Here is a 24,684-nt window from a genome sequence, read left to right as displayed (position 1 = left end):
GTCCACAAGTATTAAAAGATGCCAAGATAAGAAACCCCTGATTTGTAGAACACTTTCAGTAGCACGAGTACTCAGTTAAATTGTGCAAACTTAAAATCCTTCAGGAAAACCGTTTCTTCCTGTCCAAAAAGAAAGAAGGGACCCCCCCCCTCTAAAGGGGAACCCATGATACAAAATGGAAAAGTTTCCGGACTTGTTTCGCTGACCAATTGGGCGGGGAAAAGAAGAATCTACTCACCTCCCTCTCCACCAGATTGCGCTTGTAAAGGGCATCCTTAGCTGCCTCCTGCCAAAGAGTAGAGGAGACAGCATTTTAGTTGAGGCCTGTGTTCAAACTGCCCCTAGTATCGACACATATCCCAATTCTCTTTTTAAACAAGTGGTCATCCATTGAAAACCAAGCCCAGGGGCTTGAAAAAGGATTCTTCTTCTTCCCTCGCCCTACCGCCATTCCACAAAGTCACTCCGTACCCGTTTCCCATCATTTCCAAGGCGCCGTGCTGCCTCTGTGTACCATTGGAGGTATTGCTCCAATCGAGCCAGATATTCTGTAGAGTGAAGGTAAAACATGGTCAGGAACCGTCCCTTGGGGTGCCTCGGGACTCACTGGTGTACCAAGGTCAGTTCGGAGGAGAAAGACAGCTCCATAGCTCAGCCGTCCATATCAAAATACCTTTCATGATGGCAGCTCCTCCGTGCTGTAGCTGGGACTTTTGCCAGTTGATCTTCTGAATGATGCTTTGATGCTGCTCTACCAGGTCCCTGGGTGGAGGCTGACCAGCTTGATTGTACGTCGCTATCTGTTAGCAAGAGTGAGGCGTTTGTAAATCCCTGACCAAATCATTGGGAGAGTGCAGAATACACAATAAGAGACATTCTAGGACCGAATTCTAGCAAGCTAATTGTCAGGATGAATAATCAGCCCCCAGAAACATCCAACCTCAAGAGCGTTTCCAACCTTCTGAACTCTCCTGAACAGATGCTAAGGGGGAGACTTACAGGCACTGAGCAATAGAGGCCTTGAACCAGAGGTGGGGTTCCTACCAGTTCGCACCAGTTTGGTAGAACCGGTTCGTCAAATCTACCGAACCGGTTAGAAGAGGTTCCACCAGAAAGCAGGCCGCACCTACAAGAAGAGGTTCCAAAATTTTTTGAAACCCACCACTGACACACACACACACACACAGACTCACACAGACTCACACAGAGAGAGAAAGAGAAAGAAAGAAAGAAAGAAATAAAAAAATAAAAAAAGAAAAAGTGAGAGAGATGAAAGAAAAAAAGGAAAAAGGGATAGAGAGACAAAAGGAAGGAAAGAGAGAGAGAGAAAGAGAGAGAGAGAGAGAGAGAACACATGGCCAGCAAGCCACTCCCACCAGGTCACATGGCTGGCAAGCCACTCCCACAAAAGAGGCCACACCCACAGAGTAGGTTCAAATTTTTTTTGAAACCCACCACTGACACACACACACACACACACACACACACACACACACACACACACACACAGAGACTCACACAGAGAGAGAAAGAGAAAGAAAGAAAGAAAGAAAAAAAGAAAAAAGAAAAAGAGAGATGAAAGAAAAAAAGGAAAAAGGGATAGAGAGACAAAAGGAAGGAGAGAGAGAGAGAGAGAGAACACACAGCCGGCAAGCCACTCCCACCAGGTCACAAGGCTGGCAAGCCACTCCCACAAAAGAGGCCACACCCACAGAGTAGGTTCCAAATTTTTTTTGAAACCCACCACTGACACACACACAGACTCACACAGAGAGAGAAAGAGAAATAAAGAAATAAAGAAATAAAGAAAAAGAGATGAAAAAAAGGAAAAAGGGATAGAGACAAAAGGAAGGAGAGAGAGAGAGAGAGAGAGAGAGAGAGAGAGAGAGAGAGAGAGAGAGAGAGAGAGAGAGAGAGAGAGAACACATGTCCGGCAAGCCACTCCCACCAGGTCACATGGCTGGCAAGCCACTCCCACAAAAGAGGCCACACCCACAGAGTAGGTTCCAAATTTTTTTTTAAACCCACCACTGCCTTGAACATAGCACTTACATCTCCTCCTTTCTCTTTTAGTTTGGCACAAAATAAGACCTTAGGAAGGATAGACATGTTTCATAAAGGAAATCTAAAAGATAGTTTTATTTTTCTTACTTTGAAAATAAAACAAAACATAAGATTATGTTGAAGCCGCAGGATCAGAAAACAGAAATAACCCACAGCAAAAATGGGCAGAACATAAATATCCATCTCTCTCTCTCCCTCTCTCTCCAGCTGTGACCAATGCTATCCTCAGCGCCATGCTATACAAGAACCAGGGTTCTGGTTATGTACAGAGTGTTCGGAGAGGCGCAGTGCCATCAATATTTGGGTTGCAATTCTACTATGGAAAATTCTCATGACCTTTATTTTTCTGGAAGGACGGAAAAGGATGCCAAGAACCGAAACCAAAGAATTTTCCTGACTTACAGACCATTTGTTGTACGTTTCAAACTTCTTCTTATCACCTATCTGCCTCTCGCCCTGTCAACATTTAGTTTAATATTGTACGAGGTGAATATTGACTCAATATTGGAAACTTAAAACTGCTTATGCGATCAAACACATGTGAGAAGAACAAGAGAAAAACAGGGAAATGTTTGGTAAAATTAGGGGCGATTCAGCTGTTATTTACTGAATTTTGTGGAACAAATATTAGAATACCCATGCTTTTGAAGAGATAAAATGTTTATAAAAAGATAAAGTCAATTGGAAAAAAAAACTCCCTTGTTGTGTGTAATTATGTATGTAGGCAGGTCAGTGGTGGGTTTCAAAATTTTTTAGAACCTCTTCTGTAGGTGTGGCTTGTTTTGTGGGAGTGGCTTGCCGGCCATGTGACTGGGTAGGAGTGGTTTGCCAGCCATGTGACTGGGTGGGAGTGGCCAACTTGTAAAATGTGGTGAAACTAACTTAACAAAGCTCTTGCTTAGCAACCAAAATGTTGGCTCAGAAACTCTGGCATTTGAAGTGTGCAAGTCTTAAAGCTGTCAAGTTACAAGACCCTTCCACCCTTAACCCTTTAGGAAAAAAAAAACCAGGGTTGTTCAAACTTAGCAGCTTTAAGACTTGTGGACTTCAACTCAGTTCAGTTCAGTTCAGTTTATTAAATTTATATGCTGCCCTTTTCCCCCAAAGGGGACTCAGGGCGGCTCACAACTCGAACCGGGGAAGGGGGATACGGACAAAAGATTTAAAAAACAACAACATAACAATATATAATTTAAAACTCACAACAGTCATACCATTCGAGACGGGGCAACAGCTCTTTAGCCCCAGGCCTGTCGGAACAACCAGGTTTTGAGGGCTTTGCGGAAGGCCTGGAGGGTGGTGAGGGTTCGAATCTCCACGGGGAGTTCGTTCCAGAGGGTCGGAGCAGCCACAGAGAAGGCTCTCCTCCCAGAATTCCTCCTCCAGTCATGTTGGCTCAGGAACTCTGGCATTGAAGTTTGCAAGTCTTAAAGCTGTCAAGTTACAAGACCCTTGCACCCCTAACCCTTTAGAAGAAAAAAGCCAGGGGTGTTCAAACTTAACAGCTTTAAGACTTGTGGACTTCAACTCCCAGAATTCCTCCTCCAGTCATGTTGGCTCAGAAACTCTGGCATTTGAAGCACACAAGTCTTAAAGCTGTCAAGTTACAAGACCCTTGCACCCCTAACCCTTTAGGGAAAAAAACCCAAGGGTGTTTAAACTTGACAGCTTTAAGACCTGTGGACTTCAACTCCCAGAATTCCTCCTCTCGCTCTTCATCTTGATGATGTGAGGATGGGCCGGGGGAGGGAGCTGGAACCGGTTCTAAACGGCACTGTAGATTTGTGGAACCTCTTCTATAGAAGAGGTCGGAACTGGCAGGAACCCACTCCTGATGCAGGTACACATGTATCCTCCTTTCTTTCTCCCTCACTTCCTAGAAATGATTTAATCTGAAGCACAGAGAATTGAGGGCCTGCCTTTTAGTGTACATTAAAGCAAAGCAAAGCAGAGTGTGTACGGAAGTTGTGCAATGTGACTGCCTCACCACCACCACCCCCGCATGTGTCTTTGCGCATGGACACACATACACAGAGATCCACATCACTGACCTTCTTCTCCAGCCTCTCCTTGTCAGAAGTTAATATGCTGAAGCTTTGCAGAGAATAGGCCGGCTTGCTGGAGGGAAAAACAAACACAGCGTAACCTCAAAATTGGCCAAAATCACAGAAACACAGTACAATGGAAACCAAAGGCCATTATCGCTACTTTTGGGGGGAAGCCTGCTTTCAGAGGGAAATTATGCCGGCTTCACAGAAAGCAAATTGTGTGAGCAATAGCAATAGTTAGCAATAGTTATACTTATATACCACTTCATAGGGCTTTCAACCCTCTCTAAGTGGTTTACAGAGTCAGCATATCGCCCCCAACAACAATCCGGGTCCTCATTTCACCCACCTCGGAAGGATGGAAGGCTGAGTCAACCTTGAGCCTGGTGGGATTTGAACAGCCAAACTGCAGAACTCCAGTCAGCTGAAGTAGCCGGCAGTGCTGCATTTAACCACTGCGCCACCTCGGCTCTTGAGCAGTCTCCCATCTCTTCCATTGGGGAAAAATATATATATAAATTCTCTTTGGATTTTCTACTGCAGGCATCAAAATATCCCAGGCGGACTCTGATTTAGTTATTCGGCAACGTCTCTCCTGCTTAAAAATGCCTGCTTAACATTTCTCTCTCGTTCAAAGAGGAGCAAAATACTCCTTTGTGTGGGGTGCAGAAACGGAGCTCAAATCCTGAATATTCGAGCTCCTTTCCCGAACCTTGCCGAAGGAGTTCTCCTCTGCACATGGAAGGGGAGCTGAACTCCCTCTACTGGCTGCTCTTTCACCTTGCCCCCCCCCCCCCGAGATGAGAGGGAGGTGAAAGCTGAGCAAAGAGGCAGCATAATAAGATACGGAGGGTGGGATGTCTCAGACAGGTGAGGAAGATCCAGTGCAAACTTATATTTCTTTGCTTAAGGGCTGAGTATCCTGTTTGGATTTCAACAGGAAGGATTTTTAAGTTCTGGAGCGGACTCTCCCAGGGTCTCCCCTACCTCCTCCTGAGGAACTCCTTGCCAGACACTGCACCCACTTAATGACCCACGAGACTGCAATTGGGAGCCCTGTTGTTGAGCAAAACAATTGCTTAATGTCTGCTTTGCTCAGACTGAGATTCTGGTCACAAATAAACAATCTGGGATTGTTTATTCTCGTCTATTATTATTTACATAGAAGAAGGCGTTGTGGCCCAGCAGGAGCCGTTGGAGCTGCCACCAGACTCCGACAGCGAGTGGCCCTATGAGTCGGCTCAGGAGGAGGTAGAGGACCCTGGACAGGGTTCCGACTCCGAGCAGGGCGCAGGGAGACTGGTTGGCCACCAGGTGGCACCTGAGCCTTGGACCAGTGGGGAGGAGACAAGGGAGAGTGAGCCAGAAGCCAGCAGTGAGTTGTTCCTGGATGCCCGGCACCGAAGAGCTAATAGGCGTCAGGAACAGTTGCGCAAGTACAGGAGGTAAGTGCACTCAGCTGATGGTCATTAGGCTCCTCTCCAGACTATAAAAAAGACTGCTTGTGCACAAGCCTCTCTTGCAGAAGTCAATGCATTGACTAAAGAGAACTGTTGTAACTAACTTGGCAGGCTGGATTGCTGCCAAGGTTTGTCTGAGTTGCTGCCAAAGTCCTTATGTATTTGTTTGCTTGGCTTTCAGCCACCGAGATTTTGGTCTTGCTATTAAAGTACATTCTAGTTAAGCTTGTCTCGGCTTTCGTTACTGGACGGAGGAGGGGGTCAGAACAGGAAGGTATACACATGATTATGTTTGTTATGTGTGTATGCATATGTATGTAGTTATAGATCAGACATTACATGGTGAAGGATGCCAATGGCTCAGAAATGCAATTACAAAGCCGCCTAAGATGGCACCGTGAGACAATTGAGAGCAGTATCCAACCTGAATCAGGCAATTTCCATTTCATCCTTTGTGCAATTACTACTCAACGGGCAGGCATGACATAGTATGTTTTAAGTTATAGTTGAAGAGAGCCTTTGTCTCACTGGGGTTGTTTCTTTACGTGACGCATCCAAACCGCGCTCGACTAAACCGCGCCCGATTAAACCGCATCACTGACGTCATCAACAGGGCGACAACAGCCAGCACGTAGAAAGAAGGGCGCTTTAAATAGCGCTTTGAAAGCAAGCCGATTCAACTTAAGGTAAGGGTTAGGTTAAGGGTTAGGATTAGGTTTAGGGTTAGGTTAAGGGTTAGGTTTAGGGTCAGGTTTAGGGGGGTTAATTTTAGGTTTAGGGGTTAATTTTAGGTTTAGGGTTTACAGCGTGCTTCTCTCTCTGCGCTGTTGTCGCCCTGTTGATGACGTCAGCTACGCAGTTTAGTCGGATGCGGTTTAGTCGAGCGCGGTTTTGTGGTGGAACCGTTTCTTTACTGAGGAGACCTTTTTGGACAACAGCACAAGCAGCCAACATGCTACAGAGTGAGGAAAACAAAATCTGGCTTTGATAACAATCCACCAAGAAAGTTTTCCCTGCAAAACTACTGTGAAAGGGATGTTTCACTTTCTTTGAAAAGCTGTGCTCTGGTAGGTTTCTTATTCATTTAAGCGTCCTTTCCTTTCTATGGCAAAAACATATTCGGCACAAACTTTATGGTAATAACCTTTTTCAGAGGACCACCTCTTGGTGGATTGCATGCCCAAGAGAAATTATCCTACTTTCCATTCTGTTAACATGAATGATACTCAGAAGCTCCTTCTGAAGTGGCCACCTGGGACTTATTTAGTCCTTTCATTTGAACATTCAAGCCTTGCATTCACTTTCACAGGCTGAACGATGTCCATAAAGTTGAAAGTTTTATTTTTTTTTGTCTCAAGATATTTTAGACTGTGTTTGTTAAAAATCTATACCGTGTACGGGCTCTGGGAAGCCCGGGGGGGGGGGTGTTTGGGAGGAGGGGAGGGGAGGGGGGGACATATACTATGTGTTAGATTTCAACGTAATGCGATTTCACATGTATACCGTTTCTCTTTAATTTCTCCGTAAAAATAGGACAAGCTGAATACATTGACATATAGTAGAAATACACCAAGGGGAGGAGGAGTGGGATAGAAGGAAGAGGGGGAGAGAGGGCGGGAGAGAGGATTGGAGGGAGGGTGAGAAGGAAGGGAGGGAGTGGACCGGGAGAGAGGAGTGGTAGAGGGGGAGGGGAAGTAGGGTAGAGGGGAATGATGGAGGGAAGATAGTAAGTTGGAGGGGGGTGGAAGAAAGAGGTGTATGGAGAGCGGAAGAGGTATATTGGGTTTCTATTTGAGTTTGAGTTTCATTTTATTTATATTTCTGGGGGTATTGCTGACAAGAGGAACTGCTGTGATTATTGTTTAATGTTGCATGGCCCCGGTTATGCACAGTATATATATGTGATTGTATGAAAATGAAAAATGGAAAATAAAAACATTTTAACAAGGTTGAAAGGACAGAAGAGATCCCCGCAGGTCACTGTGTGTAGAATTCAAATCCCGAAGACTTCAGCATAGTCAGAGAACATACCTACCTACTTCCTGCATCTTTCACAGGAGCTACTGCTGGCTTAGGTTTTGAAAAGGCAGCCTACAGGAAGAAAAGAGAGTCCATTAATTCCTTCTGCAAAAAAAAATGGGTCATTTTCATCCAGGCGTTTCAGGATAACATGAACCATCAGCGTAAACTGAAGGTTTCAATTTCAATTTTTTCAATTTAATAAAATTTGTATGCCGCCCAATCCCTTGGGACTCAGGGCGGCTTACAGAGCAAGATAAGGAAAAAAAAACATTTAAAAATTAAGAATAAAAATACAGTTGTTAAAATTACACACCATCCATTCTGTCTAAGTGGAGCTGGACATTGATCAACAGCCCCAGGCCTGCCGGAACAGCCAGGTTTTGGTGGCTTTTCGAAAGGCCGGGAGAGTGGGAGGGGTCCGGATCTCTACGGGTAGATCGTTCCACAGGGCCGGTGCGGCTACAGAGAAGGCCCTCCCCCGAGGGGTCGCCAGCCAGCATTGTCCGGTCGACGGCACCCAGAGGAGGCCCAACCTGTGAGATCTTATTGGTCGTTGGGAGATATAAAGTTACATACATACAAAAAATTCTACAGCAGTGTAGATAAAGATAGAATATGGGGTTCTGGGCATGGAATCCAGGTTCCTATTATTTCAGTATTCATTTGAAAGATGAAGGAGTGAGTTTATGGTTCTGATGGGTTGTGAGGATGGAGCTGAAATAGTGTGAAATAAAGGTCTGGCGAAATCTCAAGGGACAAGCACAAGAGGCAGAAGGCAGAGCTTCAACGCCCTCTTGGATATCTGCTGACACGTCCAATTCTTGCAAAATTGAAATATAATATGCAAAGTAATTCAACTGTTGCAAAATAATTTATGCAAGCCCACCCTTACACATTTGCCAGATCTGTGCACACTACAGAGTTTAGGATATCTTGGTGCAATTCTTTTCCTTATCTCTGCAGAATGCACAGGATTGGATGCAATCTATAGCAATAGCAATAGCAATTAGACTTATATACCGCTTCATAGGGCTTTCAGCCCTCTCTAAGCGGTTTACAGAGTCAGCATATCGCCCCCAACAACAATCCAGGTCCTCATTTTACCCACCTCGGAAGGATGGAAGGCTGAGTCAACCTTTGAGCCGGTGAGATTTGAACAGTCGAACTGCAGAACTGCAGTCAGCTGAAGTAGCCTGCAGTGCTGCATTTAACCACTGCGCCACCTCGGCTCTAAAATGGAATTGTACTGACTGAAGGGGACGTTATAATCAGACTTTTCACAGTACAGGAACCCCAGCTACAAAAAATAAAGGTCAAACCGGGCTAGAATTCTATGCAAAGCCATACATGGAAGCTTTGCTGTCACTGAAAAAAGCCAGAATGCGCGGAATGGTTCAGCTCTTACTGGCGGCCCAGTGAGGGGATCAATGACCAGCCACTTCTCCGTTGTGGTTTCCAGCTGCTGAGATGTCAGTGGTTCTCTGAGACGGACAATCACTTCTAACCTTCCTCCTGTGGGTCGTCGGCCATCCAAAAGCTAGAAAGGGGAAGAGGGAAAGATTGGGGATTGAGACATACGATTGTCTTCTTCAAATGAAGCGGTGAGGCTCCGAGAGATATTTCATCCCTTCCACGTGGAATCGGAGCCTGAGTGAGTCTACATTATTTAAACTTGCATCTTAAAACCATTCAGCATTATTCTTCCAAGCCCAGTTAAGAAAGATGTTCTGACCCCCCCGTCCCCTCGTTCCACACCAAAGCACACTCCGAGCCAGAGATAAATTACGGCATTTAATTAACAGACAAACAGGTCCTAACCTAAGATACACAAAGATAGAATGCAAATAACAAAATTTAATCAATTCAGTTTTTTAAAGTTTTGATTAACAGAAAGTAGACGATAAACAATTGACAGTAAAAAGGCCTTGATCTTTAGCACAGGAGGCTGAAGAACGATGCTTATGTCAAAAGTTAAAAAAGTGTAATCGAAATTTAAACATTATCCTGTTGGATCAGACCTCAAACCCATCTAGTCCAGCTGTCTGTTCCCATAGCGGCCAACTTGAGAGACCGCCTGCTGCCAATTACCTCCAATAGACCGATTAGATCCCACAGATTAGGCCTCCTCCGAATTCCATCCGCCGGCCAGTGTCGACTGGCGACTACTCGGAGGAGAGCCTTCTCAGTGGCTGCTCTGACCCTCTGGAATGAGCTCCCCGTGGAGATTCGAACCCTCACCACCCTCCAGGCCTTCTGCAAAGCCCTTAAAACCTGGTTGTTCCGACAGGCCTGGGGCTAAAGAGTTTTTGCCCCCCCCTCGAATGGTATGGTTGTTGTGTGTTTTTTAAATTTTGTATTGTTATGTCTTGTCTTTTTTTATCCCCCTGTCTGTACCCCCTTCCCTGATTGAATTGTGAGCTGCCCTGAGTCCCCTTCGGGGAAAAGGGCGGCATATAAATGTAATCAATCAATCAATCAACCATCTGCACAAGGACTCCTACCAGTTTCTCTGAAAATGGCTTCACAGCCAGTCAGGTTTCATTTCATTTCATTTCATTTATTGAGTTTCTAGGCCACCCAATCCCGAAGGACTTACAGAAATGAAAAATATTAAAAAAGAATTAAAACAGCAAGACACAACAAAGTTAAGAAGAAGCACAACATGCACCCAATCAAAGGGGGGCTGGACCTCAATCAAGAGGTCAACAGTCCCAGGCCTGCCGGAAAAGCCAGGTTTTGATAGCTTTGCGGAAGGCCATGAGAGTGGGTAGGGCCCGGATCTCTGGGGGTAGCTCATTCCATAGGGCTGGAGCGGCAACAGAGAAGGCCCCTCCTCCGAGGCGTCGCCAGCCGGCATTGTCCCGCTGAAGGCACCCGGAGAAGGCCCATCCTGTGCGATCTTATTGGTCTTAGGAAGGTGTGCGGCAGAAGACGGTCTCGCAGATATCCGGGTCCTAGGCCATGTAGGGCTTTAAAGGTGATAACCAGCACCTTGAATCGTGGTTACCAGCAAGGCTAACAGCCACTGATCCCTATGACTTCTGTGAATTAATCCAACCCTTTTTCGAAGCTAGCTAAGATGGAAGGAAGCGCCTCATTTTATGATAACAAATCCCAAAGTTTAATTATGTATTGTATTTTTTTTAAAAAACCTCATCTTTTCAACAAGTCTTGCATAGAATCTGAGAGGCCAAGCAAAAGCAGCTTGCCCAATCTATTCTCTCTATTCTAGAGAGCCGAGGTGGCGCAGTGGTTAAATGCAGCACTGCAGGCTACTTCAGCTGACTGCAGTTCAGCAGTTCAGCGGTTCTAATCTCACCGGCTCAAGGTTGACTCAGCCCTCCATCCTTCCGAGGTGGGTGAAATGAGGACCCAGATTGTGGGGGGCAATATGCTGACTCTGTAAACCGCTTAGAGAGGGCTGAAAGCCCTATGAAGCGGTACATAAGTCTAACTGCTATTGCTATTGCTATCTAGTCCGGCCCAGATTTTCATGGATACTGACTCCCAAAAAGAGAAGACCTACTTCCAAAATCTCTCGAAGCTCACACTTGGCCTCCAGGGCTTCCAACTTCAGTTGAGCTGTTCCCACCACACGGTCATTTTTGAACAGCCCCCTGTAGAGAAATAGCAATAATTAATCCCAGCGTCCATTCCATTTCAGAAAGAAAAATACCACGGAGCCTCTTCAAAATAACCCTGCCTTATTGGCTGTGAGTTGCTTTAAGGATGTTTTTATTTAAAAAAAAATGATTCATAACAGTCACTCAAAGCCTCATTCCAGATTTTGTATCTTTTAGAAGTTTTAGCCCCTGGAGTCAAGCCAGTTTGGTGTAGTGGTTAATGTCAGCGTTCCAATCATGCAGAATTAAATCAGAGTCCAAGGCAAAACAATCCTTTTTGTTCCAATTTAATAAGGCAGACATCTTAGGCACATCTGTGTTAATCCCAATACTGGAAATGACATCAGAATCCCACCCAGTTAAAAGTTCATGATCTTGTCCCCACACCCACAAATCCATCACATGGTCCAATCTTCTCCTTCCATGCTGGCATCCATGCCCAGCTTCTTCCGGTCAGGTGTGAAAGTGCGGAGACAAAGGATGACCTTGACTTCTAGCAAAGAATGAAAACAATACATTCCACAATCCTACTCCTGTCTATTCCCCCCTCCCATTGACTATACTTAAAGAAACAGCATAATGAATTAAGAGTAAGTGTGGCAGGCCAAAATTCTAAAAGGAATATAAATGCAGGCCTGACAGTTAAGGCACCAAGCTAAAAAATGTGAGACCAAGACAGTGGTGGGATTCAAATAATTTAACATCTGGTTCTCTGCCCTAATGACCAGCAGGGGAGGTGGGGCTCGGTGGTCATGTGACTGGGTGGGTGTGGCCAACTCAAGGTCACTCAGGTCGATGGGCGCTTCGCCTTAGCGGTTCCAATGTAATAAGGGTTAACTGGAGAGGCAGTTTCTGTAAGCAGGGCAATAATAGCAATAGCAATAGCAGTTAGACTTATATACCGCTTCATAGGGCTTTCAGCCGTCTCTAAGCGGTTTACAGAGTCAGCATATCGCCCCCACAGTCTGGGTCCTCATTTCACCCACCTCGGAAGGATGGAAGGCTGAGTCAGCCTTCCATCCTTCCGAGTTGGGTAAAATGAGGACCCGGATTGTTGTTGGGGGTGATATGCTGACTCTGTAAACCGCTTAGAGAGGGCTGAATGCCCTATGAAGCGGTATATAAGTCTAACTGCTATTGCTATTGCTATGAAGGCAAGGTGTTCCACTGGTTGATTGTTCTCATTATCAGGAAATTTCTCCTTAGTTCTAGGTTGCTTCTCTCCTTTGTTAGTTTCCATCTATTGTTTCTTGTTCTGTTTTCTGGTGCTTTGGAAAATAAGTTAACCCCCCTCTCCTTTGTGGCAGCACCTCAAATATCTACCTATCAAAATGTGCTATCATGCCACACCAGAGCTTCCTTGTTGCTCTTCTCGGCACTCTTTCCAGAGTCTCCATATTTTTTTTTATGGTTCACCAACAAATGCGTGCCGACAAAACCGCGACATCATTAGCGCGCCGACAACAGCGCACCATCGACGAACAACATGAAAACAAGGTAATAACCCTAACCCTGACTCTAACCCTTACCTTAACCCTAATCGCGCTTTTGTGGGCGTGGTTTTGTCAGCGCGCTAATGACGTTGCGGCTTTCTCGCCACGGTTTTGTCGGCGTGCTTTTGTCGTGCGCGCATTTGTCGGGCCACGCTTTTTTATATCGTGGTGATCAAAACTGGATGCAGCATCCCAAGTGTGGCCTTACCCGAGGCCTTATAAAGCGGCACTAACACCTCCCACCTGTGAAAACCAAACAACACCGAGCGCGTAATTTTCCAGATTTTATTAAAAGGCATAACAAGCCTTTATGACCTGCAGCTGACGGTTCCACCACAAAACCGCGGACGACAAAATCACGGTCGACGAAAGCGCGTATGTGACGTCATCACAGCGCGACGAAAAAGATCGAAAAATGTAAAAATAAAGCGAAAACCTTACCCTAACCCCCCCAAACCTAACCCTAAACCTAACCCTAACCCTAAATCTAACCCTAAACCTAACCCTTAACCTAACAAAAAACCTAACGCTAACCCTTAACCTAACGCTAAACCTAACGCTAACGCTCTAAACCTAACCCTAACCCTTAACCTAACTCTAACCCTAACCCTTAACCTAACTCTAACCCTAACCCTTAACCTAACGCTTACCTTTATGTGAATCGGCTTGCTGTAATTTAATTTTTATTTCAATTTTTTGATCTTTTTCGTCGCGTTGTGATGACGTCACATACGCGATTTCGTCGACCACGCTTTTGTGGAACGCGGTTTTGACGGGTCACGCAGCTGACTTCATCACAAAAGCTTCCACCCTTAAATAAAGTCTGTTAATTGGAGAAGTTACTAGTGTAGGAGACTTCCGTTTTCAAAGAGGGTCTATCGGCATGGAGACACATCTGGCTTACCCTTTATGGACAACTTCAAATTTGATGCCCTTGGACTGAATGGCTCTCTTGAATCCCCGATGGCTCCGGTTAACGTAGAGTTTGAACTTCTCTTGGAACTCTGCCAAAGCGAAATGGCGAAACTCAAGATCAACTGGGTTGAGATGCGAGTCTATATTAAACTTAGCAAAGTCTATAACAAGCCTACGGGGAGGAATCGTGATTACAATATTTGGTAGGCTGATATCATTACAGAGCTCAATTCAAATGGTTTTTTGTATTGTATTGTATTGTATTTGGTTTATTTGTATGCCGCCCTTCTCCAGGAGGGACTCAGGGCGGCGAACAACTCAGGGGGGAAAGGGGACATAGACACAATACACATAATTAAAATACACGAAAATCACACAGCCATACCAGTCGAGAGGGGAGGGGAACTCATCAACCCCAGGCCTGCCGGCACAGCCAGGTTTTCTCTTCCTTCCCTCCCCCCCACCCCCCACCCCCGACACTGATCAATGACTCAAATGAACACAGTTGTGTTAGTGTGTGAGGCAGATGCTAACCTCTACTTGGTAATTCTTCAACAGATTACATTATTCAAAAGTAAGGGGCAGGAAATGTAGTAGTCTTACTTCGTTTTTTAATGTAACGTGATGAAAACTTCTGGGGAATTATAAAATTGGCATACAGATAATTGGGTGGGTCTTCTAAACTTGTCACTGCCTGCAGACTTTTATAAGTTAATTTAACGCAAACTAAAACAGCCACCGAATAAAATCAAAGTAAAATTAGCAATGCGTGTATAAGGTTCTAAAAAGAATCAGCACACATTTAAAAGGGAAAAGTTAAAAAACTTGAGAAAACAGAGAAGTGTTTGTTTGATATGAAAACACCAGTTGAGTCTCTTTTTGAAGAAGACACTTAGCTTAGGCATTAAAAACACCCATTGTTCTCTAAATAAATCACTTGGTCACTCACGCCCTTGTCACCACAAGGCTGGATTATTGCAACGCGCGCTACATGGGGCTACCCTTGAAAAGCATTCGGAAACTGCAGCTAGTCCAGAATGCGGCCGCGCGAGCGATATTAGGTGCACCGAGGTACACCCACGTTACACCTGTCCTCCGCGAGCTGCACTGGCTACCAATTGGTCTCCGGATGCAATTCAAGGTGTTGGTTATTACCTTTAAAGCCCTACATGGCTTAGGGCCAGCGTACCTGCGAGACCGCCTACTGCCACATACCTCCCAGCGGCCGGTGAGATCACACAGATTGGGCCTCCTTTGGATGCCGTCAGCCAGACAGTGTTGGCTGGCGGCTCCCTGGAGGAGAGCCTTCTCTGTGGCTGCTCCGACCCTTTGGAATGAGCTACCCCCAGAGATCAGGACCCTACCCGCTCTCATGGCCTTCAGGAAAGCTGTTAAGACCTGGCTATTCCGGCAGGCCTGGGGCTGTTGACCTCATTGTTGAGGTCCAGCCCCGATCAGAACGAATGCATGTGTTGTGCTTTTAAATCTGTCTTTTTTTATATAATGTCTTTCTTCCTCTTCTTTTTGTAAGCCGCCCGGAGTCCTTCGGGATTGGGCGGCATATAAATCCTATAAATAATAAATAAATAAATAAATAAATAAATAAATGAATGAATGAATGAATGAATGAATGAATGAATGAATGCACAGAGTTAAATTGAATATGGGAGGAAATGATCCTTCAAATAAACTAGTCTCAAACCTTTTAGCCGAGGTGGCGCAGTGGTTAAATGCAGCACTGCAGGCTACTGCTAGATCAGCAGTTCAGCGGTTCAAATCTCACCGGCTCAGGGTTGACTCAGCCTTCCATCCTTCCGAGGTGGGTAAAATGAGGACCCAGATTGTTGGGGGCAATATGCTGACTCTCTGTAAACCGCTTAGAGAGGGCTGAAAGCCCTATGAAGCGGTATATAAGTCTACTGCTATTGCTATTGCTATTTTAGGAAATCTGAATTCTAATATTCTGAGCTGGGGGCAGGAACTGACAGAAAGGCAAAGAGGAGACTTAGTCATGGAATATTTTTTAGTTGTTCCTTTGCAGAAAATGCATTCCCAAAGGTAACACTCAGCAAATTCCAAGAAATGCAGGCAAAACTTGATAACTATCTCCCTCTCTCTGTTCCAGTTTCTCAAAAAAAAAAAAAAATTATGCTTTCTGGCTTCTAGCCCTGTCTATCAACAAAGAAGATTGTGTTACAATCATCGCAAGTCCATGCCAGTAATAATGTTCCAACAGCCTTTCCTGAATCGCTCAGAACCAACAGACCCCACTTTTGTCTTCAAATTTCTACTGATCGTATCTTTTTTAACTCTCAGCCAACAAACAACTATCTCTGCAAAAAGTTTCGCCAGGTAACAGCAGCTTCATGACCTGACAAATACGCGCACGACAAAAGCGCGCCGACAAAACTGCGACATCGAAATCGCGCCCACAACAGCGCGCCGACAGCAGCGCGCTGACAAAAGCGCGATTAGGGTTAACGTAAGGGTTAGGGTTAGGTTCAGGGTTAGGTTCAGGGTTAGGGTTATTACGTTGTTTTCGCGTTGTTTGTTGAAGGCGCGCTTTTGTCGGCGCGCTGTTGGCGCGATTTCAATATCGTGGTTTTCTCGCCGCGGTTTTGTCGGCACGCTTTTGTCGTGCGCGCATTTGTCGGTGAACCCAGCAGCTTCAGAGAAAGGAACTTATACGTTCTGACGCCAACTGCAAGCTGAAGGATCTGTAGTAGCTGATCAGAAACATGTCCGAGGATACAGTCCACTAAACTTACTATCTCTCTAGGGCAGTGTTTCTCAACCTTGGCCACTTGAAGATGTCTGGACTTCAACTCCCAGAATTCCCCAGCCAGCTGGCTGGGGAATTCTGGGAGTTGAAGTCCGGACATCTTCAAGTGACCAAGGTTGAGAAACACTGGCTTAGAGGATGCTGGCTGGGGAATTCTGGGAGTTGAAGTCCAGACATCTTCAAGTGACCAAGGTTGAGAAACACTGGCTTAGAGGATGCTGGCTGGGGAATTCTGGGAGTTGAAGTCCGGACATCTTCAAGTTGCCAAGGTTGAGAAACACTGCTCTAGGGTGTGAATTACCAGCATTCTGGTGACATGTTGCTCTATTCCTTCAACAAGTGGGCATTTCAGATTATTAAACTTCTCTAGTGGTTATGGGTTTCTCTCTCTCCCCACGGCCTGTTTCTCTCTTTGCTTGTATGCTCCCAGGGATTGCCGGATTCCTAATCTGGCAACTTCACTTCTTTCTCAGATTTTGCAGTCGGCCTTGGTACTTGAGACAGGTAAAGGGCAGGTGACGTTGTAGAAGGTGAAGAATCTGCCCATCCAATCATGTCATAATGAAACCTCATCAAAGAAAGACCAGCGCCAGTTCCTAATACTATCAGCTATTTGCTCCGTAGCACTTCCTCCGGTTAAAAGCATGGCATTGTAACTGCTCAAGAACACATCATTTATTATTAAAATTTAGTTATTATTAAAATTTATATGCCGCCCAATCCCGAAGGACTCCGGGCGGCTTACAAAAGAAAAAGAAAGAAAGAAAGAAAAATAAGGAAAAAAAAAGACAGTTTAAAATCACAACATGCATTCATTCTAACCGGGGCTGGACCTCAACAATGAGGTCAACAGCCCCAGGTCTGCCGGAACCGTGACCCGTCAAAACCGCGCTCGACTAAGCCGCGCCCGATTAAACCGCGTCGCTGATGTCATCAACAGGGCGACAACAGCCAGCGCGGAAAAAGAAGGGCGCTTTAAATAGCGCTTTGAAAGCAAGCCGATCCAACTTAAGGTAAGGGTTAGGTTTAGGGTTAGGTTTAGGGTTAGCTTTAGGGTTAGGTTAAGGGTTAGGGTTAGGGTTAGGTTAAGGGTTAGTTTTAGGGTTAGGTTAAGGGTTAGGGTTAGGTTTAGGGTTAGGTTAAGGGTTAGGGTTAGGGTTAGGGTTAGGTTAAGGGTTAGGTTTAGGGTTAGGTTTAGGGGCGTTAGGTTTAGGGGTTAGTTTTAGGTTTAGCGTTTACAGCGTGCTTCTGTCTCTGCGCTGTTGTCGGCCTGTTGATGACGTCAGCTACGCGGTTTAGTCGAGCGCGGTTTAGTCGAGCGCGGTTTTGTGGTGGAACCTGCCGGAACAGCCAGGTCTTAACAGCTTTCCTGACTTTAAAGTTACAACCTTAAGAAGGAAATAAATGAAATCTGTGAAGGAGGGTCATTTTTAAGCTTTCCTCTTTAACCCAAATAAATCACAAATATTTAACCTGGGTTGCTATGTTGGGGAATTAAAAGTTGGGGGTGATAAAAGGATTATGCACCTCAGCTTTAAGAGAAAAAAAAAATGTTAACGCTTATTGCGTTTCCAAATACTACCTTCCGATGCACTTTTAACCTAAACCCAGAAAAGCAAAATTTGCCCTCTTGGTTTTCAAGTCATGCAGAGAGATTTACCAGGACAGTTGGAGTTTTTGATCACGCTTGTCTTATCTTTCTGAGCTTCTTCCTAGAAAACACAGGAATGTGAAAGGCAACAAAAAAACCACTGCTTCTTTGAAAATTAACAAGGCTCTGATAACCATCTGACAAAAACAGTTTTATCCTTTCTATCTATTTCTTCTGTCTCTGTGTTACATATCAGCAAAAGTAACGTCATGTCAACCTTGTCATGTCATGTCGGCTGGCGACTCCCCGGGGGAGAGCCTTCTCTGTCGCAGCTCCAGCCCTTTGGAACGACCTCCCCGTGGAGATCCGGACCCTTACTACCCTCCCGGCCTTCCGCAAAGCCACCAAGTTCTGGCTGCTCCGGCAGGCCGGGGGGCTTGTAAAACATCCAGCCCCACGGTAACTGTGAATGTTGTGTATTTTAAAGTGTTGTTTTGTTTATTTATCCCCTTCCCTTGTTTATTGTAAGCTGCCCGGAGTCCTTCGGGAGTGGGCGGCATACAAGACCAATAAACTCAACTCAACTCAACTCAATGTGTAATGAGTTCATGGGGTTTTTTGGGCAGCAATATGGAATTAATTTGCCACTGTCTACAGGATACTCCTCTGCTTTTGCAGTCTAACCTACAACCTAGATAGGTTTAATATGATACAGATATTCTCTAGGTTTCTCCCTTCCAGCCATACAGAATACTAGTGAGGCCTGACCCTGTTTAGCTTCCAAACCCAAACAAGATCAGTCATAAGCTGCCACCTGCAGAGATATATTAAGAGAAATAATTATAAATAGATTAAAAGTTTCTTTTAGGGAGGAAGAGAGAGAAAGGGAAGGAGAGAGGGCAGGAAGGAGAAGAAAGAGGGTAGGAGTAGGGGAGAGATAAGGGAAGGAAGAAGGGGAAGGAGAGGAGGAAGGAAGGAAGTAGAGAAGGAAGGGAGGGAGAAAAGAAAAGAAAGAGAATATAGCAATAGCAATAGCAGTAGACTTATATACCGCTTCATAGGCCTTTCAGGCCTCTCTAAGCGGTTTACAGAGAGTCAGCATATTGCCCCCAACAATCTGGGTCCTCATTTTACCCACCTCGGAAGGATGGAAGGCTGAGTCAACCCTGAGCCGGTGAGATTTGAACCGTAGCCTGCAGTGCTGCATTTAACCACTGCGCCACCTTGGCTCTTACAGGTGGAAAATAAGGTGGTGTCATAGCAGGTGCGAAGGATGGTAAACAAAGCATTCCAAACTATACCTTATAACCTCTTAAATGGAATAATAATAATAATATAAGAATGGCAAAGAAAAAGAATAACTATGTGAATGTATACCTATAACTGTATGTAAGAGAATAAATGACAGTAAAAATATAAAGCACAATATAGGTAAATAATACTTGGTCATAAGTAGCTAAGTATAAATAAATAAATAATTGTACATAAAAACAGATAACGAATAAGGAGATTATGAACGCAAGATAGAAATGTATAGAAGGGAAAACACTAACTGCAAAGGAACCGATTCGGAACTGCGGTATGATATACGATGGAACTTATTGTTCCTATGTTGTTTTTAAGTCAGGTGTTTGTTTCTGTTGATGTGTTTATGTGTATAAAATAAAAATTAATACTAAAAAAAAGAAAGAAAAAAAGTTTCTTTCACTCTCCAAGAATGGGATTGTCAATGCAACACCATGCCAACTATAACATGCTACATCTTTCTTGACACTCGTTAACTACGATAGCCTTTCTAAATGTTTCCATAGGCTCAAAAATGGCAAGGACCGTGGGTACTATCTATGAACTCATTCGATGCTCAGATAAGCTACATTTCCATGTAGATGAAACGGTAGCTTTTTAAACCTGCGGTAACTTACCGCATTAGGATAGGGAAACTCAAAACGCACAAAAGCATCCAAATCATCAGGAGATATGCCTGGGGAAAAAAACAGTAACAGGAATATGGCAAATTATACTCCAGAATTTTTTTTTTTGGATAAGACATCATCTGAAAGCTAAAAATAAATTTTCACAAAGCACAATCTTGCATGACGGCAGCTACAAACCAAACACAGGATTATCTGCCACACGAAGGCAAAACAAATTTAGACTTAAGGTGTGAAACAGAAATAGAATCAGAAATATTTTTCTACACCAGAGTGGTCTCTACAAGAGAAGCTTGGCCTTTGGTTAACCTGCAAGTCAGCATGACTGGAGTCTAGTCCATTGGACATAATTGTTGAAGGATGATGCCCTTTCGGGCCTGTATTTTGTTTGATGATGCTAGCAACAGATTTGTTCAGAAATCAACAAAATCATGTACTTTTTGACTAAATATTCTATCTATTGCAGTAGTAACCAATTAGAACAGAGCCGAGGTGGCGCAGTGGTTAGGGTGCAGTACTGCAGGCCACTTCAGCTGACTGTTATCTGCAGTTCAGCGGTTCTAATCTCACCGGCTCAAGGTTGACTCAGCCTTCCATCCTTCCAAGGTGGGTAAAATGAGGACCCGGATTGTTGTTGGGGGCGATATGCTGACTCTGTAAACCGCTTAGAGAGGGCTGAAAGCCCTATGAAGCGGTACATAAGTCTAACTGCTATTGCTATTGCTAGAATGGTAACTGAAATTAGATTATCCAATCATTTCATATGAGGTTTATTGCTTTTTGGTTATTTGTTTTTTTGCTATTTATTTTTCTGATCCTTCTTCTGCAACCAAAGGCAGGGCATACACTGAATGAAAAATCAGCTCTTAAAAGACAGCCACGTTGTTGAAAAAAAGGCAACAGAGACACAATGATGCTTTCAAGCATCCATCTTGTCAATCTACTGGGGACAGTCAAGAATCAACAATAGTACCAATCAGTGGTGGGATTCAAATAATTTAACAACCGGTTCTCTGCCCTAATGACCATCTGGGTAGGTGGGGCTTGGTGGTCATGTGACTGGGTGGGCGTGGCCAACTCAAGGTCACTCATGTCGATGGACGCTTTGTCTTAGCTGTGACAATGTCATAAGGGTTAAGCAGAGAGGCAGTTTCTGTAAGCAGGGCAATAAAGATTAGGCTAGAAACAACACCAGGATGTTTCCTTCCTGCCTTCCTTACAGGATTAGCCCTGTAAAGTGGGGGGAAAAAACAAAATGAGATTTCTTCCAACAATCAGTTCTCCGAACTGCTTAGAAAGTTACCAACCGGTTCTCCCCGAATAGGTGCAAACCGGCTAAATCCCACCACTGGTACTAATGATGAGGATGAATACTGGTGAGAGTATTTTGTCTTCTGCCACTCTTAGAATGGCAAGAGAGTAATAACACAAAAAAGGAGCAACGGAGGGGCATTTTACAGAGGTCAGCCATTTCAACAAAAAGGAGGGCAGCATTGGGGTTGCCCCCCCCCCCAATTTAGTTAAAAAACAGGGCTCATTTTATAGATTACCTGGAGGAGCTGGGAGGTTGATTCCTTTCACTATTGAAAGAATCATATCGTTGCTGTTTAATTCTGGAAAGATCCTGAAAGGAAAAAAGCAGCAGATAGTTTTAAGTTCAGTATTAGATAACTCACTAGGTCATCAGTTCAGAAATATTTCCTTACCTAACATTTATGCAACTCTGCATACCCTCCCTGTGCAGCCTTCACATCCCCACATTCCCTTCCGGCTACCTGAGAGACCGCCTCCTGCCACTTACCTCCCAACGACCAACAAGATCGCACAGGTTGGGCCTCCTCCGGGTGCCGTCGACCGGACAATGCCGGCTGGCGGCCCCCCGGGGGAGGGCCTTTTCTGTAGCTGTGCTGGCCCTGTGGAACGAACCGTGACCCGTCAAAACCGCGGTCCACTAAAGCGCGCCCGATCAAAGCGCGTACGTGACGTCATCAGCAGCGCGACAAATAAAATTAAAAATAAATTAAATTAAAATTAAAATAAAATTAAAGCAAGCCGATTCACATAAAGGTAAGGGTTAGGGTTAGGTTAAGGGTTAGGGTTAGGGTTAGATTTAGGGTTACGTTAAGCGTTAGGGTTAGGTTTAGGGTTAGGTTAAGGGTTAGCGTTAGGTTTAGCGTTAGGTTAAGGGTTAGGTTTAGGGTTAGGCTTAGGGTTAGGTTTAGGGTTAGGTTTGGGGGGGTTAGGGTAAGGTTTTCGCGTTAATTTTAAATTTACCGCTCACAGCATGCCGTTTTCATTGTGCTGTGATGATGTCACGTACGCGCTTTCGTCGAGCGCGCTTTAGTCTACCGCGGATTTGTGGTGGAACCGAATGAACTACCCGTAGAGATCTGGACCCTTACCACTCTCCCGGCCTTCCGTAAAGCCACTAAGACCTGGCTGTTCCGGCAGGCCTGGGGCTGTTGATTAATATCCAGCCCCACTTAGATGGAATGAATGGTGTGGAATTTTAATAACTGTCTCTTTTATTTTAATTTTAAATGTTTCTTTTATCTTGCCTGTAAGCCGCCCAGAGTCCCAAGGGGGTGGGCGGCATACAAATTTTATTAAACTAAACTAAACTAAACCTTCCACACTGCACCCCTGCACAGTCTCTCCAATTCACAAGGCATCTCTTGTACAATCCCCTCACCCTCCCTCCGTGCACAGCACCTCCTTGCACACACACACACACACCTGCCAAACCCCACAGTGCCACTCGCATACCCTTATACGTCATCCTTTTTCAAGCCAAGCATTTCTTTAGTCCAATAGTTTGGATCGCATATGGGCAACCAAGCGCATTTTAGAAGTTCCCAAGAACAGGCAAGAGAGCCTCTGCCTTCTTCTACTGCCATTTTGCAGCAGCTGGTGTGTGAAATATGCTGCCCGTGATTAGAAAATTTATATATAACCACCGACAGCCTCAACCTCCATAAATAAAATGTGGCCATGAGCACATCTAATGTCCAAGAAATGTCAAGTTTTAACTATACACTATATGTAACAGCAGTTGATTAGTTCCTTGATTTGATTACATTTTTTCCCATTTTTAATACTATGAAGGGAAAAAAACTTTTTAACCTATATTTTCTATACCATGCATGTTTATATGTGTGTGTGTGTTTTCTTTCACTGTATCTGCTGTTGGCATTTTTATTTATAGGAAGACCGAGGTGGCGTAGTGGTTAGAGTGCAGCACTGCAGGTTACTTCAGCTGACTGCAGTTCTGCAGTTCGGCTGTTCAAATCTCACCAGCTCAAGGTTGACTCAGCCTTCCATCCTTCCGAGGTGGGTAAAATGAGGACCCGGATTGTTGGGGGCGATATGCTGACTCTGTAAACCGCTTAGAGAGGGCTGAAAGCCCTATGAAGCGGTATATAAGTCTAACTGCTATTGCTATAGCCTTTAGTGATATCAATTGCCTTTTCTCCTCCTTTACCTGAACTAAAATATCAGTCTACCAAGTGCTCTGGCAAGAAAGTCAGTTTGATGTAGTGGTTAATGTGACTGACCCAGAAACCAGGAGAGTTCTAGTCCAGCCTTAGGCATGAAAGACAGCTGGGTGACTTTGGGCCAGTCCCTCTGTCTCGGTCCAACTCACCTCAAAGGGTTATTGTTATGGGAAAAATAGGAGAAATGTGGCCATTTCTACCCCGTGTCAATCTGGGGGTAGTTCTTGCTCACTCCCAAACCCTACCTTGCTGGCACTAACTGAACATTCAATTGTGGCAACCTTATGAAGACTGGGTTTAATTCGTCTGGATTGTTAACTGTTGGGGTTCAGAGAGAAACTTAATCAGGATGTCCAAAACCCGAAACCATTTCTGATGAGGAAAGTAACTGAAAAGCATTTCCTAGCAGGGAAAAATTTGCTATAATCGTGACAAGTTCACACACTTGATCATACTGAAAGTCCTCTGCTCGTAATGATATTTTGGAAGTGGAAATCCTTTGGCGTGTGCTTGTTTTAAGATCTCCATATTTTTCTTGCAGTCTTCAGCCATCTTCTCAAATCTGGAGAGGGGAAGACCAAAACAAACATCTGGTTTATATCTGATTCATGAACTTTAACCAGACACCTTTCACACACATGCTCCGCTGGATGGCATGTTAGCAGCCAGTTTACACAATGAATTGCACTGTGTTAAGTTTGCAGACTATGTTACCATTATCATTTTGTAAGTTGTCCAGAGTCTTTTCAACAGTGAAATGGGCAGCATATAAATTTACTTATTAAATAAATAAAATATTACAACATGTGGCGTGACTATTGAAGCAAAGCAGTCATCTAAAACTGTGGATGGTTGTGCTATAAAAGCAGGAATATACTGAACATGTCATAGCATTAGATAGGTGTTCTGACCCCCCCCCCTTCTCTGTCCAGGAACGAAAGCCAAAACAGACGTACAAAAGAATGTTTTAATCAGTCCAAGCTCTTGTTGGCTGCAAGCCCAAAATAAACAAATAGATAATTACTCTAGCAACAATTAAACAAGCTTCTCACAGCAAACCACTTATCCAGTTGGTTTCTCTGAATCATCTACGGGAACCAGGGCATGGCACAAACAGTTCCCTTTATACTCAGGAGAGGATCCCAATGAGCAACAACTGCTTGCAATCATCTCCGGTAAGTTGTTCCTTCCGTCGAGTAACCCTTCGACGGGGTGCATCCTGCAACAACTCACAAGTGTTTCCCTGAACACTCCCTCTGAT

General features: G+C 44.6%; 1 protein-coding gene across 1 annotated transcript in view; it reads right to left on the bottom strand.

Moving 5' to 3' along the window:
* Positions 1–24,684, bottom strand: part of CC2D1A (coiled-coil and C2 domain containing 1A) — a 70,116-nt gene that overhangs the window by 3,622 nt on the left and 41,810 nt on the right. The window contains 12 exon segments of the mRNA XM_087710975.1: positions 239–286; positions 472–548; positions 674–800; positions 4,116–4,182; positions 7,608–7,663; positions 9,000–9,131; positions 11,121–11,211; positions 13,615–13,714; positions 18,068–18,119; positions 19,921–19,979; positions 21,480–21,553; positions 23,869–23,985. Coding sequence (XP_087567101.1) covers positions 239–286; positions 472–548; positions 674–800; positions 4,116–4,182; positions 7,608–7,663; positions 9,000–9,131; positions 11,121–11,211; positions 13,615–13,714; positions 18,068–18,119; positions 19,921–19,979; positions 21,480–21,553; positions 23,869–23,985 — 1,000 coding nt within the window.

The sequence above is a fragment of the Thamnophis sirtalis genome, unplaced genomic scaffold (genome assembly GCF_051295495.1).
Source record: "Thamnophis sirtalis isolate CommonGarterSnake01/CBP01778 unplaced genomic scaffold, rThaSir2_p1.2 scaffold_3, whole genome shotgun sequence".
In the NCBI taxonomy this organism is placed as follows: Eukaryota; Metazoa; Chordata; class Lepidosauria; order Squamata; family Natricidae; genus Thamnophis; species Thamnophis sirtalis.
Note: the sequence above shows the minus strand (reverse complement) of the source record. Positions and strands in the feature narration are given on the sequence as shown.